At 41.8% G+C, this 15,762-nt stretch overlaps 1 protein-coding gene across 1 annotated transcript in view; it reads left to right on the top strand.

Annotated features, from left to right (window-relative positions):
- Positions 1-2,173: 2,173 nt before the first annotated feature.
- The window catches only part of NUCB2 (nucleobindin 2), a 51,944-nt gene continuing 38,355 nt past the window's right edge, over positions 2,174-15,762 (top strand). Inside the window, exon 1 of the mRNA XM_070763896.1 lies at positions 2,174-2,449. Within this exon, the coding sequence (XP_070619997.1) occupies positions 2,426-2,449 (24 nt within the window). The 5' untranslated portion in view covers positions 2,174-2,425. The remainder of the gene's footprint in view (positions 2,450-15,762) is intronic.

Here is a 15,762-nt window from a genome sequence, read left to right on the forward strand (position 1 = left end):
TATTACTTCTTTGGTTGTCTATGAAGAGCCAGGAAATTGACAATTTATAATTTTATTTTTTCCAGTTACACAAAACGTTACATTATAGAAACATAGAAACATAGAAGACTGACCGCAGAAAAAGACCTCATGGTCCATCACGTTATTTTTATTATGTTTAAATTGTGTTTAATATATAATTCTGTCTTCTGTTCCAGAGACTGTAGGAATTTCATTATCTCCCTCCAAGAGACAAGAGCTCAAAAGGGTGATAATTATGATTGTTTTTTATACAAATGGGCTTTATTATAGGGTTTAATTTTAGATATTATATTCAACTTCTTTTAATTGCTTGTATCTTTTTGTATTTATTATATTATTTTGTAAGCCGCCCTGAGTCCTTTCGGATTGGGCAGCATAGAAGTCGAATAAAATAAATAAATAAAATTGTGTGGGATGTGAGGGGTTAAGAATTTGATTGACAATGAACCCTCCAGTCCTCTGTGGGACATGATTATCTGCAGAGAAATTTAGAGCTAACAAAATTCCGCCTGAAGGCTCAACAGAATTAAACAAAACCTCACCCCCTTCTTCAGATAGATAAATAGGTAGGTAGGTAGGTAGATACATACATACTATAAAACAAATTTTAATTGGCTAGGGGTAGGCAAAATGGGCTCTTCTATGACTTGTGGACTTCAACTCCCAGAATTCCTGAGCCAATCATGCCAGTTCAGGAATTCTGGTAGTTGAAGTCCACATATAAAAAAAGCCAACTTCATCTACCCCTAGGCCATCCTCAACAGCCAACCCTATAAAATAAAACTAAATGCATATCGTTATTATAGTTGGTTACAGTCAGCCAGATGGTTCACACTGGCTTTGGCACCTTTGTCCACCTAACAAGTCCTTACCAAGAACCTAAAATCGCCAGAAGTTGTTTGAGGGCATTTGTAGCAAAAACAGAAGACCCTTGTTACAGCTTTATCAAATATAATTCACTTGGATCCATGCATATTTGCTTGGTGCTTTCAACTCCCCAGGAACTTTACTTGGGAATTAAAACTCCACAACTTACCAGATAACTAGTAAATGTGTTAGCTACTACCATCGTTTCTTTTTAAAAAAAATTTTTTTTAAAATAAATTTTATTTAAATACACGCACAACATACAATACAAAATAAAGACATTTAAAAAGAAAACTGGTCGAATGTAGAGGAAATCTGTATGATGGTTCTAACTATGTACACATTCTATTACATGGATATTTGTTAAATACTTTTGAAAAATAAAAGAACAATAACCATAATTTTAATAATAATAATAATAATAATAATAATAATAATAATTTATTAGATTTGTATGCCGCCCCTCTCCAAAGACTCAGGGCGGCTCACAACAACATAAACAGTGTACAAATCCAATTATTAAAAATATAATTTAAAACTAGATGGACCATATAATCTTGAATCTCTATTTTTACTACTAGATGGACCAAGTAATCTTGAATCTCTATTTTTACTACCATCGTTTCCCTGATGCACAGTAAGTATAAAAAAGATTCTGCGGAGTTCCACGAAGCTGATGTATTGCAGCACTAGCATACCTGAGCTAAAAAAAAAAACCAGATTCCTACATCGGGTTTCCTTCTTCCGTTCAGTGGTCGACCGGATTTCTGCAGTCCAGACAATGATAACCCTGATACTGTATCTTCGTTCCAGTGGTAAAGATTGGAGCCTTTATTCCAATTAGTGATGTTGTTTCTATGGTATATATTCCAGATGCTGAAAGATAGTGCATTTGACAGCAGGCTGCCCCTCCACCCCAAATAAAACAAGCAAAGGGAAATCATCAACCGATGGTCAAAGGAAAAGAACCCTCCGTAAGCTTTCCCTTTCAGATTCCGAAAACACACATACGCACATCCCGGTTAGGCTTGTCCCATTGGCTTCTCCGCATTCCGTAGCTCCCCCTTCTCGAAGCAGCGCGTCAATCAGGTTTAAAAACACACACACACATCAAGCACCGCCCCGCTCTTATTAGCGCCACGTACCTTCCTTCGCTGCAACGCACCTTCGCAGCTTTTAAATTTCTGGTGGCGCAACCGAAATTGATTGCCTCGAGGTAGCCCAATCGTAGCCCTACGCGATTCCCAGAAAGGGGATCGCCTCCGCCAATCCGCGCGCTGCAAGAGGCGGTACCTGTCACCATGGGAACGGGGACTAGGTTTGTCTAGAGAGCAGCTTCGGGGGCGGGGGGTATATCGGGCAAAGGGAAGGAGGGAGGGGGAAGGAGGGAGGGAGAAAGGAAGAGGGGGAGTGCACGAAGCAAACCCCAACGCCGGTATATCTTGCTGTTCCGGCTCGAGGGTCCCCGTCGAGAGAAAGCAACCTGCTCAGGATCACCTGGACCGGGATCACCGGGATCTCCACCTCTAGAGCTGTAATGGATCCTTGCCGGAGGAAGCAAGTAAGGTTTTGCCTCTTAATGCCGGAGCAGCGAGGGCAGTCAGAGCCGAGCAATGGGAGATCAGCTTGGGTTACCCCAAGTTTCTTCCTTCGCCAACGATGCTGGGGGTTCTGTTTCACCATTGCATGCATTGTCAAAGGGTATAGAAGGGTGGCGGTGTGCATTTCTCCGCGGGAAGTTGGAAAACTTGACAGACCCCGCCGGGCAAGAGAAGGTTGCAGGGTGGGTGAAGCAGAACCGGTCCAAAAAAGAATAAGCCTCTCGGATTTCTGTCTTTAGCATATGGATTCAGAGTTGCCCAATTGGATGACAGCAGGAATGTCAGGAAGTAAAAGTTTCTCGAATGCCCTTCGTTCCTTTGGGATGAAAGCATTCCCGATTTACAAAGAGTGGATGATGATTTAAAGTCAGCCAAAGGTACAAACTGAAAAGGCAAAGGTTTGTATAATTGTAAGCTGCCCAGAATTCAAGTGGAGTTGAATTTAAGAAACAAACAAACATAAATTAAACAAACAAACAAACAATGCTATCTTGAGTGGGGGCAAAAGCACTTGAACAGCACAATGTGGTATCCACTCATTAAAGTAGGGGAACCAAAATGTTGAAGTTACCTTGTGGTGGTTACGCTTCCCCATCCCATATTTCAGACTCTAGTTTTCCAAAGATTAGGAAAGCTGTTGTTAAAGACAAGTTTCAAACTGGAATTAATGGGATTGTGGGAAATGGCATTTAAGCACAGTCTGATGAGTAATCCTGTAAGCTTCTAGTATTACAGTCCTGTATCATTATTGGATGATGAAACGTTTGTCATATCAGCTTGTAGTATGATCCCATACAAATATATTTATCATTTATCATTGTTTTAGGCATGGTCATTTATATTCAGAACACTCATATGATGGTAGTCTTAAGAAAACAATCAATTACAGTACAGTACTACTAAGCTGACATTTCTCTAATTATGGTCCTGCAATATGTAACAATATATGAAAAGGCAGTAATTTATATACACTGAGTTAACTGTTATTATAAGTTAAGATACATCACATTTTGTAAGCACTGTCTTATAAAAGATTGAGAAGGAGACATGAGTAGCTTTTTTGTAGTAAAATGGCAAATGATCTATCAGCTTTGTTTGATTATTAAAATGTATATGAAATGCAGAACAGTTTAGGATGAAGTATAGAAATTTGCATTAAACAGATTATTAGATCTATTTGCATTTGAAATATATTGCTTCATAACAAATTAACTTCTATAGCTTGGCTCACAATAAATACTGATGCCCAATTAAAATAAAGTCCACATTAGCAATAAAGTCCAATACCGGTATTAGCAATATTTTAATAGAAAGTTGAAAATTATTATTGAAAGTATATCTGAGAAGAAATTTAGTGTTTTCCCCCCCTTTTGTGCATGGAATTTTTTATCTTTCTTCATTTGATGATTCATGCTTTCATGCTAGTCTTTCCCCCTGGCTATTGGGCTTATTTAAAATAAAAATATATTAAAACACCTTAACATATGTTATTAGAAGCATTCAAAACATCTACTTGCATTATGCAAGAATCCCGAACATTCTTCCTTTGATAATGAGATAAGCCATTAGAGTGATGTTATAATTAAGAACTTAAACTGGGAAGTATCTATAATTTAAGAACATTATTACAGTACTGTATTTTCCTGAAAATAAGACCCTGACGTATATTTTTGAACCCTTAAATAAGTGCTTCGCCTTATTGCCATGCACTCAAAAGCCCAGTTGGGCTTATTATCAGGGGACGCCTTTTTAAATCTGTAGAGTTCTGTTATAATAGTATAAAATTGGGGATGCTATATAAATAAACCATATAGTGCATGATATTAAATTAGAACTGAAATCAGCCCTCAACAAGCTTACTGACTAATTTAGGACCAATTGTTCTTTTAAAGTATTTCTTGAAAATATAACCGCACCATTTCATTTCAACAGCTTAGAAGTAGATTGAGAACTGTTTTTAAGATAAGGGCCATTTATATATGTATGGTTTTTATATTATTAATATTCAAAATAATGTCAAATTACTGTTAAGATTGAGGCAATACGTACAACCACAAACCACACTTTGTCTGTTTAGTGTTGAAATAGTAACTAACCGTTTTACCGGGGTTTTGTATTCCATGAGAATTGCAACATTTTGTTAGGTGGTATTTTTAAAGCAGAAGGAAGAAGCACTAGGTGAAATATTTTGAGAATGCAAATACAGTGGTACCTCTACTTAAGAACTTAATTTGTTCCGTGACCAGGTTCTTAAGTAGAAACATTCTTAAGTGGAAGCAATTTTTTCCATAGGATTCAATGTAAAAGCAAATAATGTGTGCAAACCCAGTAGGAAAGAAATAAAAGCTCGGAATTTGGGTGGGAGGAGGAGGAAGAAGAAGAGGAGGAGGAAAGTCGCTGCCGAAGGAAGGTGAGGTGAGAGGAATCAAAAAAATCTAAAACTTTAAGACTTAAAAAAAAAAAGAGGGACTCTGAGGCAGCAAGGAGGAGCATGTGCCTCCAATACATCTGGCGCAAGGCTGCCTCCCATACACTGGCTGCTGCTGCTGCTACTGCTACCTGCTGCCTCTTCCTTCCCATGCTGAAGGGCTCCCTTCTCCTCTTGCTCGCTCCCTTTGTAGCCGATGCCTTTCCTTCGCAGTGGTGACTCCTCGGCTGCCCAGAGAAAGGGAACGTTTCTTTTCTCTGGGTGCTGGCAGAGGTTTATTCCCTGTCCAAGTGCCCAGAGAAAGGAAAATGTTTCGTTCGCTCTGGACTGCCAAAGCCTCCTGAAGCGCCACCAAAAGGCTCCTCTGGCAGCCCAGATGGCCAGGATTAAAGGGGGAATGGCAGGAAACTGGCCGGGTCTTCGTGCTGTTCTCAAATTTCCTGGAAAATGTTTCCTGGCTTGGGTTCTTAAGTAGAAAATGGTTCTTAAGAAGAAGGGGAAAAAATCTTGATCACCCGGTTCTTATCTATAAAAGTTCTTAAGTAAAGGCATTCTTAAGTAGAGGTACCACTACAGTGATCCCCCGGGTATCGCGATCCCGATCATTGCGAACGGCTATATGGCGATTTTTCAACCCGGAAGTCAAAACACCATCTGCGCATGCGCGCCTTTTTTTTCTATGGCCACGCATGCGTAGATGGCGCCGGGCAGATCAGATGCTGGGCGGCTTCCCTGGGTCTTCCCCCTCTTGCTGGCGGGAGGGCGAGCGGCGGGCATCAGTGAGGAGTTTCCCCACCGCCCACGCAAACTCCTCGCTGCTGCCGCGCCCGCCGCTTGTCTTGTCCGCCCGCCGCTTGTCCGCCGCCTGCCTGCCCGCTCGCCCGCCCTTCGCCCGCCCACGCCATTCGCTCGCGCCGCTTCCCAGCTGAGTCCTGAAGCGAATTGGCTTCAGGACTCAGCTGGGAAGCGGCGCGAGCGAGCGGCGCGAGCGAGCGGCGCGAGCGAACGGCTTGTCCGCCGCCTGCCTGCCCGTGCGCCCGCCGCTCGCCCGCCCTTCGCCCGCCCACGCCGTTCGCTCGCGCCGCTTCCCAGCTGAGTCCTGAAGCGAATTGGCTTCAGGACTCAGCTGGGAAGCGGCGCGAGCGAACGGCGTGGGCGGGCGAAGGGCGGGCGAGTGGCAGCGAGGAGTTTGCGTGGGCGGTGGGGAAACCCCAATCTTCGGCTCCTCGCTGCTGCGGCGGAAGTAAAAACACCATCTGCGCATGCGCAGATGGTGTTTTTACTTCCGCAGTGCTACTTCGCGAAAAACCGATCATTGCGAGGGGTCCTGGAACGGAACCCTCGCAATTATCGGGGGACCACTGTATATCCAACATCTATATTACAAAAAATATCAATAATTGTTCAGCAATAATTGTTATCTCCCTTTTGTCTTTATAATTGTTATATTTAATAGTAGATTCACTTTATCTGTATTCTTTATTATTATTAACCATTTCTGGCATTTTAGTGAAAAGGTTAGATATAAAACTTAATATGATGATTCTATTGAGGCTTTAACAGGAAGCGATGTTTCCAGGTTACTGTTGAGGCTAAACACAATGGGGATAAGGATGGATTTTTAGCTGTTTCTTTTTGTATGCATCTGTTAATCCACATAGCAGAAACCACCCACTTCTTAGAAATATTTCTGTTTTGCAATCAAATTAGCAGAACCTGTTAGAGTGGACAGTGCTTTGAACTAAAAGGGGAAAAGATGTTTTAAACCAATATTTCTCAGCCTCAGCAACTTTCAAGATATGAGAACTTCTGGCTGGGAAGTTCCAGGCAGGCACACAGGCAAGACACATTAGCAGCTCCTTCAATCAAACATATATTTTCAAAGAATTTCAGTGAAGCTTTGCAGGGCAGCTGCATGCTGCATTTTGAGAGGAGATACATAAACCCCAAAAGCTCTGGAGCCCCCTTTACCCTTTATATGTAGCTAGAGGTATAACAAGCAGGAAGAGGGAGATTATGATCCCGCTATATAGAGTGCTGGTGAGACCACATTTGGAATACTGTGTTCAGTTCTGGAGACCTCACCTACAAAAAGATATTGACAAAATTGAACGGGTCCAAAGACGGGCTACAAGAATGGTGGAAGGTCTTAAGCATAAAACGTATCAGGAAAGACTTAATGAACTCAATCTGTATAGTCTGGAGGACAGAAGGAAAAGGGGGGACATGATTGAAATAGCTAAATATGTTAAAGGGTTAAATAAGGACCAGGAGGGAAGTGTTTTTAATAGGAAAGTGAACACAAGAACAAGGGGACACAATCTGAAGTTAGTTGGGGGAAAGATCAAAAACAACATGAGAAAATATTATTTTACTAAAAGAGTAGTAGATCCTTGGAACAAACTTCCAGCAGACGTGGTAGATAAATCCACAGTAACTGAATTTAAACATGCCTGGGATAAACATATATCTAGCCTAAGATAAAATACAGAAAATAGTATAAGGGCAGACTAGATGGATCATGAGGTCTTTTTCTGCCGTCAGAGTTCTATGTTTCTATATCCAAAGCACTGCACAGCTGTACTGTAGCTACTGTACCACACGTATTAAAATCTTCCATGAAGGAGGAAAAAATCATTGCGTGTGCTTTATATCAATCAATTTTCAAACATCTGCTATTCCTATATTTAATATTGAAAATTAGTGCTTGTCTTATTAGTCAGCAATACAACCACTAATTTGAGATATAAAAGTGGCATGGATTTAATGACTTGAGTTTAGAATTGAGAGGGGCAAATATTCAGTAAGCAGAATTTCAGCAAAATTCTATAGCCTCCAAATATTCCACTTCAGGTAGGATAAAACACTTATACAAACTATAAAATCCAAAAAAAGAAGGCTGCTGAACATTAGATGCCATCTAATGACATCTACCCTGACTGCTCCTTAGAAGCCAGATCCTGAAGATGAAACTCAAATACTTTGGCCCTAATGAGAAGGAAGGACTCACTGGAGAAGATCATAATGCTCAGAACAATTGAGGGGAAAAGAATAAAGGGATGACAGAGAATGAGGTTAATGGATGGAGTCACTGAAGCAGTAGTCATGAGCTTAAATGGACGCCAGGAGTTGGTAGAGGACAGGAGGGCCTGGGGGAACACTGTCCATGGGATCGCAATGGGTGGGACACGACTTCACAATAAACAACAACAACAACAAATGACAAATACACAAAACAATTCCTACTTGATAAGTCTGATTAAAAAAACAGAATTGGAATGGGGCCGTTATGACAATCAAAGCCTTTTTATACTTTATAAAATTTATACTTTACATAAATGACCTTTGCTATCATATTAGCAACTGCGTTCTCCTTGTCAACGATGTAAAACTGTTTAACACCAACAACAATGCTGCTACCCTTCAAAAAGACCTTGACTTTGTGTCAAACAATTGGCAACTCCAAATCTCAACCAACAACTGCTCTGTCTTACACATTGGCAAAATAATCAGAACCAGAGCATACAAAACATTCGCTAGACCAATTCTCCAGTACAGCTCATCAGTCTGGAACCCGCACTGCATATTGGACATTAATACAATTGAGCGTATCCAGAGATACTTCATGAGAAGAGTCCTCCGCTCCTCTGCTTGCAACAGAATACCTTATGCCACCAGTCTTGAAATTCTGGGCTTAGAGAACTTAGAACTATGCCGCCATTGGTAGGACCAAAGCATAGTTCATAAAATTATCTGCTACAATGTTCTACCTGTCAATAACTACTTCAGCTTCAACCACAACAATACACGAGCACACAATAGATACAAACTTAAAGTGAACTGCTCCAAATTCAATTGCAGAAAATACAATTTCATTACACACAGTAATCGATGCCTGGAATGGATCTGACTCTCTGGTCTCATCCTCAACCGCCCAAAATTTTAACCTTAGACTGTCTACTGTTGACCTCACCCCATTACTAAAAGGTCTGTAGGCGACGTGTGTAAGCGTACCAGTGTGCTTACCGTCCCTGTCCTAATGTTCCCTTTTATATTCATTTCTTGTATCCAAATCATGTTTATACTTATGAATATAATCTAATCCGATCTTGAGAAATAAAATACTTGTACATAAAGCCAATCCTCTGCTTAATCAAGGAATCCAAATTTAAATATCCCCCACAAAGAGTTGTTGATGTCTGCTTGAATTATCCAACCAAGGAGAGCAGCATAATTTATTTGCATACATGTAATTGATTTAATCAGTATCATTGAACAGCTCCTGTCTAGAAAGTTTTTCTAATATTCAATTGGACTCTTATCGGTATCATTATTCTGTATCTTACACTCTACAGTAGAATGCTCTCCTATTCTCCTTCAATTTTCTCTTCAAAAAGCTAAACATTCCTAGTTCCCTCAGTGCATTTTCATAGGACTGAAATCTGATTATCATTGTTTGTTTGTTTGTTTGTTTGTTTGTTTGCTTGTTTGCTTGCTTGCTTGTTTACTTACTTACTTACTTACTTACTTACTTACTTACTTACTTACTTACTTACTTACTTACTTACTTATTTATTTTGCATGCCGCCCCTCTCCGTAGACTCTGGGTGGCTCACAACAGCAATAATACAATTCATGACAAATCGAATAATTTAAAAACATTTTTAAAACCCCATTATTAAGCAGACATACACACAAACATACCATACATACATTGTATAGGCCCGGGGGAGACATCTCAATTCCCCCATGCCTGGCAGCAAAGGTGGGTTTTAAGGAGTTTACGAAAGGCAAGGAGGGTGGGGGCAGTTCTAATCTCCGGGGAGAGCTGGTTCCAGAGAGGTGGGGCCGCCACAGAGAAGGCTCTTCCCCTGTTCTGATTATTGCTGTTCCAGTTTTGTTATAATGCTTGAAATGGGAATTGATCATGCAAACTAAATTGAAACTGTCAAATTCCGTAATTTGGAATCTACATTTGTGTTTGATGCAATCTTACATTGTAGTGAGCAATAACCAGTTGTTAGATGTGGCATTTGCATTTGTCAGCTGGTTAACACATTTGGTGTCGTAAGAACGTTTGGTCTTGTTAAGGGGAAATGATGCTGAACCTCTGAAGAACTTCAAAAGCTGCTATTTCTTGCAAAAATAATTCTTTTCAAACCCTTTGAACTGATCTAGAGACTCTGCCTATTGTGGGGTTTGTTTTCTGAGTGTGTTATCAATGTCTTTTTTAGCGAGTAGGCTTACTTTAAAGGGTTGTAAAAAAGTTCTTTCCTCTTTTAACTGGTCTTAATTGGAATTGAAGGTGAAGGGCAGAGTTACATTGTTTTCTCTTCTGGAATTGTTTAGAAAAAATATTCATAGTGCTATTTGATGATGCTTTCATTCTTTTATTTTCATTTTGTTTTGCAAGCATTTTATTGGAAGAATTTTTGGTTTACAGTACATCACTTTGTATTTTTTTCCTGTTGAATCTGAACAGATTTCATTGGTATTGTGATTGGCTATAAATGCTATATTTAATGAAGCCCATTATGTATTTTCCTAGTAGGTACATGAAAGTTAGGTAAATCCTGATAGAACATTGCAAAAGCATCCAATCTATGGAGAATATTAATGCAAAATGCCATCAATATACAGTGGTACCTCCACTTCAGAACGCTTCTAGTTAAGAACTTTTCTAGATAAGAACCGAGTGTTCAAGATTTTTTTGCCTCTTCTTAAGAACCATTTTCTACTTAAGAACCCGAGCCTGGAAAAATTTCCCAGGAAATTTGAGAATGGCACGAAGGCCCGGACAGTTTCCTGCCATTCCCCCTGTGTTTCTTTCTCTGGCGCAGTGTATGGGAGGCAGCCTTGCACCGGGTATATGGGAGGCGCGTGCTCCTCCTCACCGCCTCAGAGTCCCTCTATTTTTTTTTAAGTCTTAAAGTTTTGGATTTTTTTTATTCCCCTCACCTCACCTTCTTCCTTTAGCAGCGACTGTCCTCCTCCTCTTCTTTCTCCTCCTCCTCCCACCCAAATTCCGAGCTTTTATTTACAGTGATCCCTCGATTTTCGCGATCTCGATCTTCACGAAACGCTATATCGCGATTTTTCCACCCGATGACGTCACTCTCTTCCTTCCTTTCTCATCTTTCTTTCTCTCTCTCTTTCTCTATCTTGCTTCTTCCTCTCTCACACTCTCTTCCTCCCTCTCTCATCTCTTTCTTTCCTTCTCTCTCTTTCTCTATCTCTCCCCCTCTTGCTGGCGGGCGGCGGGTGGCGGGTGGGCGGCGGGCGAGCAGGCGGGCGAGTGGGGGCATCAGCGAGGAGCCGGGGTTTCCCCTTTGCGTGGGCGGCGGGGAAACCCCGATCTTCGTCTGCTCGCTGCAGCTGCCGCTGAGCAGATCAGCTGCTGGGCGGCCGCAGCAGCAGCGAGCAGACGAAGATCGGGGTTTCCCCGCCACCCACGCAAAGGGGAAAGCCCGATTCGGCTCCTCGCTGCTGCCGCCGAGCAGATCAGCTGCTGGGCGGCCGCAGCAGCAGCGAGCAGATCCGCCGCCCATGCAAACTCCACCATCTGCGCATGCGCGGCCATGGAAAAAAGGGTGCGCATGCGTAGATGGTGTTTTTACTTCCGCAACCCTACATCGCGAAAAATCAATTATCGCGAGGGGTCTTGGAACGGAACCCTCGCGATAATCGAGAGATCACTGTATTTCCTAATGGGTTTGCACGCATTATTTGCTTTTACATTGATTCCTATGAGAAAAAATTGCTTCTACTTAAGAATGTTTCTACTTAAGAACCTTGTCACAGAACGAATTAAGTTATTAAGTAGAGGTACCACTGTATCTCCAAACAGCCCCTTTTAAGGATAAGAGCTAAGCAAGCTGTGAGTTGGCTAAAAGACATTGACACGTTGTATTGTGCATGTATTTTGCACTATGAGAGTGAGCTTAGTGCCAACTCTGTGAGTCACATGGCATTTGGGCAGTCCTAGAATCAAATCAGATAAAGAGAAGTAATTGTTACTACATACAAACACGTTGATCAGAAACGTTCTAGCGCCAGCGAAGGTGTTACTTTTAAAGATTTTAATTCAACTTTGTTGGACAACTTAGCATACAATGAGTTAACATATGTGATAATTAGAATTATTTTTATAGAGATAATGAATGGAAAGTATTCTTTTCTACAAAATCTGGTAACCTGGAATTTTGAGATGGGATTCATAAAATCAGATTCAAAAACATTGAGGTATCCATAGTTGCCTGACAGTTTGGGTGGTAAATAAGATAAATTTCTGGGGTTTATTATGCAGTTCTGGTCATAAACATCAAGTCTTTTCATCAGCTTTTGTGTTTTGAAATTCTTTAATTAGATATGATAACAGTGACAAGTGGTTGAATCTGTTCATAATCATGAGATGTCAGCTTCTTTAATTATGGCTTCTTTCTGAACTTTGAATGGTATTTTTGATTCAAACTTATAAAACTGCATGGTAAATTATACCATCTACAATTATATTAGAATTGTTGGTTACAACATTTTGCAAGAGTCTAATGTTTTAGCCATCTGAAAGATTCTATACAGTACACTATTTCATCCCTTGAAAGATTCTATGATTCATAGAAAGATTCTTTGTTTGTCACTAAGAAACTAAAATTGGTTAATTGGTTTGTAGTTCATTCCTACTGTGGTGAAAGTATTCTTCCAGTCTTAAGTGGAATACAGGTCGTCCTCGATTTACAATCATTCATTTAGTTACTATTCCAAGTTCCGACATTGAAAAAGTGACTTACGCCCATTTTTCATATTTGCAACCATCATAACATACCCATGGTCACGTGGGGTCATAATCTTCTGACAAGCAAAGTCAATAGGGAAACCAGTTTTACTTAACAACCGTGTTACTAACTTAACAGTTGCAGTGATTCACTTAACAACTGTGACAAGAAAAGTCATGAAATGGAGCAAAACTCACTTGACAACTTTCTTAGCAAAGAAATTTTGAACTCAGTTGTGGTTATAAGTCAAGGATTACTTGTCCATATTGTCTTGTGTGTGTGGACTATTGCCACTGAGCATAAAAAAGGACATTGATCAATTATTATTTATAAATCTTTTTTCAATTAAATACATTCATTTTTTACCCATACATTTTTTATTAGGTCATTATAATAATGGTTTATTATATAGCAATGTCCAAGGCAGGCGTGTCCAAATTTGGCAACTTTAAGTCTTGTGAACTTCAACTCCCAGAATTCTCCAGCCAACTTTGCTGGCTGGAGAATTCAGGGAGTTGAAGTCCACAAGTCTTAAAGTTGTCAATTTTGAAAACCATCAAACCAAGGGATTGATTCTGTGTGAATAGGATAATCGATAGCCGATTATCTAGGTCCCCAGCAGTCGGGTTTCAGGCCCGGTTACAGCACGGAAACCGCTTTGGTCGCGTTGATGGATGATCTCTGGCGGGCCCGGGACAGGGGTTTATCCTCTGTCCTGGTGCTCCTCGATCTCTCAGCGGCTTTCGATACCATCGACCATGGTATCCTTCTGCACCGGTTGGAGGGGTTGGGGGTGGGAGGCACTGTGCTTCAGTGGTTCTCCTCCTACCTCTCTGGCCGGTCGCAGTCGGTGTTAGTGGGGGGTCAGAGGTCGGCTCCGAGGTCTCTCCCTTGTGGAGTGCCTCAGGGGTCGGTCCTCTCCCCCTTGCTATTTAACATCTACATGAAACTGCTGGGTGAGATCATCCAAGGACATGGGGTGAGGTATCATCAATATGCCGATGATACCCAGCTTTACATCTCCACCCCATGCCCAGTCAACGAAGCGGTGGAAGTGATGTGCCGGTGCCTGGAGGCTGTTGGGGCCTGGATAGGTGTCAACAGACTCAAACTCAACCCGGATAAGACGGAGTGGCTGTGGGTTCTGCCTCCCAAGGACAATCCCATCTGTCCGTCCATTACTCTGGGGGGGGGGAATTACTGACCCCCTCAGAGAGGGTCCGCAACTTGGGCGTCCTCCTCGATCCACAGCTCACATTAGAAAACCATCTCTCAGCTGTGGCGAGGGGGGCGTTTGCCCAGGTTCGCCTGGTGCACCAGTTGCGGCCCTATCTGGACCGGGACTCATTGCTCACAGTCACTCATGCCCTCATCACCTCGAGGTTCGACTACTGTAATGCTCTCTACATGGGGCTACCTTTGAAAAGTGTTCGGAAACTTCAGATCGTGCAGAATGCAGCTGCGAGAGCAGTCATGGGCTTACCCAGGTATGCCCATGTTTCACCATCACTCCACAGTCTGCATTGGCTGCCAATCAGTTTCCGGTCACAATTCAAAGTGTTGGTTATGACCTTTAAAGCCCTTCATGGCATCGGACCAGAATATCTCCGAGACCGCCTTCTGCCGCACGAATCCCAGCGACCGATTAGGTCCCACAGAGTGGGCCTCCTCCGGGTCCCGTCAACTAAACGATGTCGGTTGGCGGTCCCCAGGGGGAGAGCCTTCTCTGTGGCGGCACCGACTCTCTGGAACCAACTCCCCCCGGAGATCAGAACTGCCCCTACTCTTCCTGCCTTCCGTAAACTCCTCAAAACCCACCTTTGCCGTCAGGCATGGGGGAACTAAACATCTCCCCCTGGGCACATTTAATTTATACATGGTATGCCTGTGTGTGTGTGTGTCTGTTAGTATATGGGGTTTTTTAAATCTTTAAATATTTTAATTAATTGAATTATTTATGATTTGTTTTACACTTGTTGTGAGCCGCCCCGAGTCTTCGGAGAGGGGCGGCATACAAATCCAAATAATAAATAAAATAAATAAATAAAATAATATAAAACTTTTCTAGATTTAACAGCTAACTATTTAATTTTATTCCAGAATATTTTTTCAACTTCTTAGTCTAGCCCAGGGGTAGGCAAAGTTGGCTCTTCTATGACTTGTGGACTTCAACTCCCAGAATTCCTGAGCTATCATAATTGGCTCAGGAATTCTGGGAGTTGAAGTCCACATGTCATAGAAGAGCCAACTTTGCCTACCCCTGGTCTAGCCCATTGATGGCGAACCTTTTTCAGTTCGCATGTCAAAAGGGTGTGTGTGGGTATGTGCATGTGCCCACATCCCTTTTCTCCCCACACACATATGTGAAACCCCCTCATCCCCACGCAAGCGCACAGGCCTTACTAAAGCCTGGGACATGAAAACAACGGGCAAACAGGCGAAACGGAAATTCGGAAAATACACTTCCGGTTTGCCCAATGTGCTGTTTTTTGCACTCCAGAGGATTCAGGGAAGCTTCCTGAAGCCCCGAAGTACAAAAAAAACAACACAATGGGCAAACCAGAACTTCTGGCTTGCCCATTGTGCTGTGTTTTGCACTCTTCCCAGGTTTAGTGGATCTTAAATGGTCCTCCATTACCTTGTTGAGAGTCTAACTTGATAGGTTGGCAAGAGGGGAAAAAAGAGACCAAACAAAACAAGCAACATTGTGGGAGAGTAAGGATGGAGCCAAATTCATGCCTTTAAATTAAATGATGAATTGTGGGTTTTTAGTAATCAAAGTTTTCTTACTTTGACTTTCAGTTGGCTTATCAGTCTAGAAATAGATCCAGCCCTTCAGTGATTTCCCAAACAGAGAGTCTCTTTGGTGTAGTGGTTAAGGTGCTGGGCTAGAGTATTTGAGCTGGCTGGGTGATTCTGACCAGTCATTTTCTCTCAGCCCAGCCCACCTCACAGGGTTTTTTGGAGGAAATAGGAGACAGGGGCATTAAGTATGTAAGCTGCCTTGAGCTGGGCAAAGATCTAATCAAATAAATGTATAAATATTCCCCTTTTAACTGCTTACCTTGTTGAA

This window comes from Erythrolamprus reginae, chromosome 1 (assembly GCF_031021105.1).
Source record: "Erythrolamprus reginae isolate rEryReg1 chromosome 1, rEryReg1.hap1, whole genome shotgun sequence".
In the NCBI taxonomy this organism is placed as follows: Eukaryota; Metazoa; Chordata; class Lepidosauria; order Squamata; family Dipsadidae; genus Erythrolamprus; species Erythrolamprus reginae.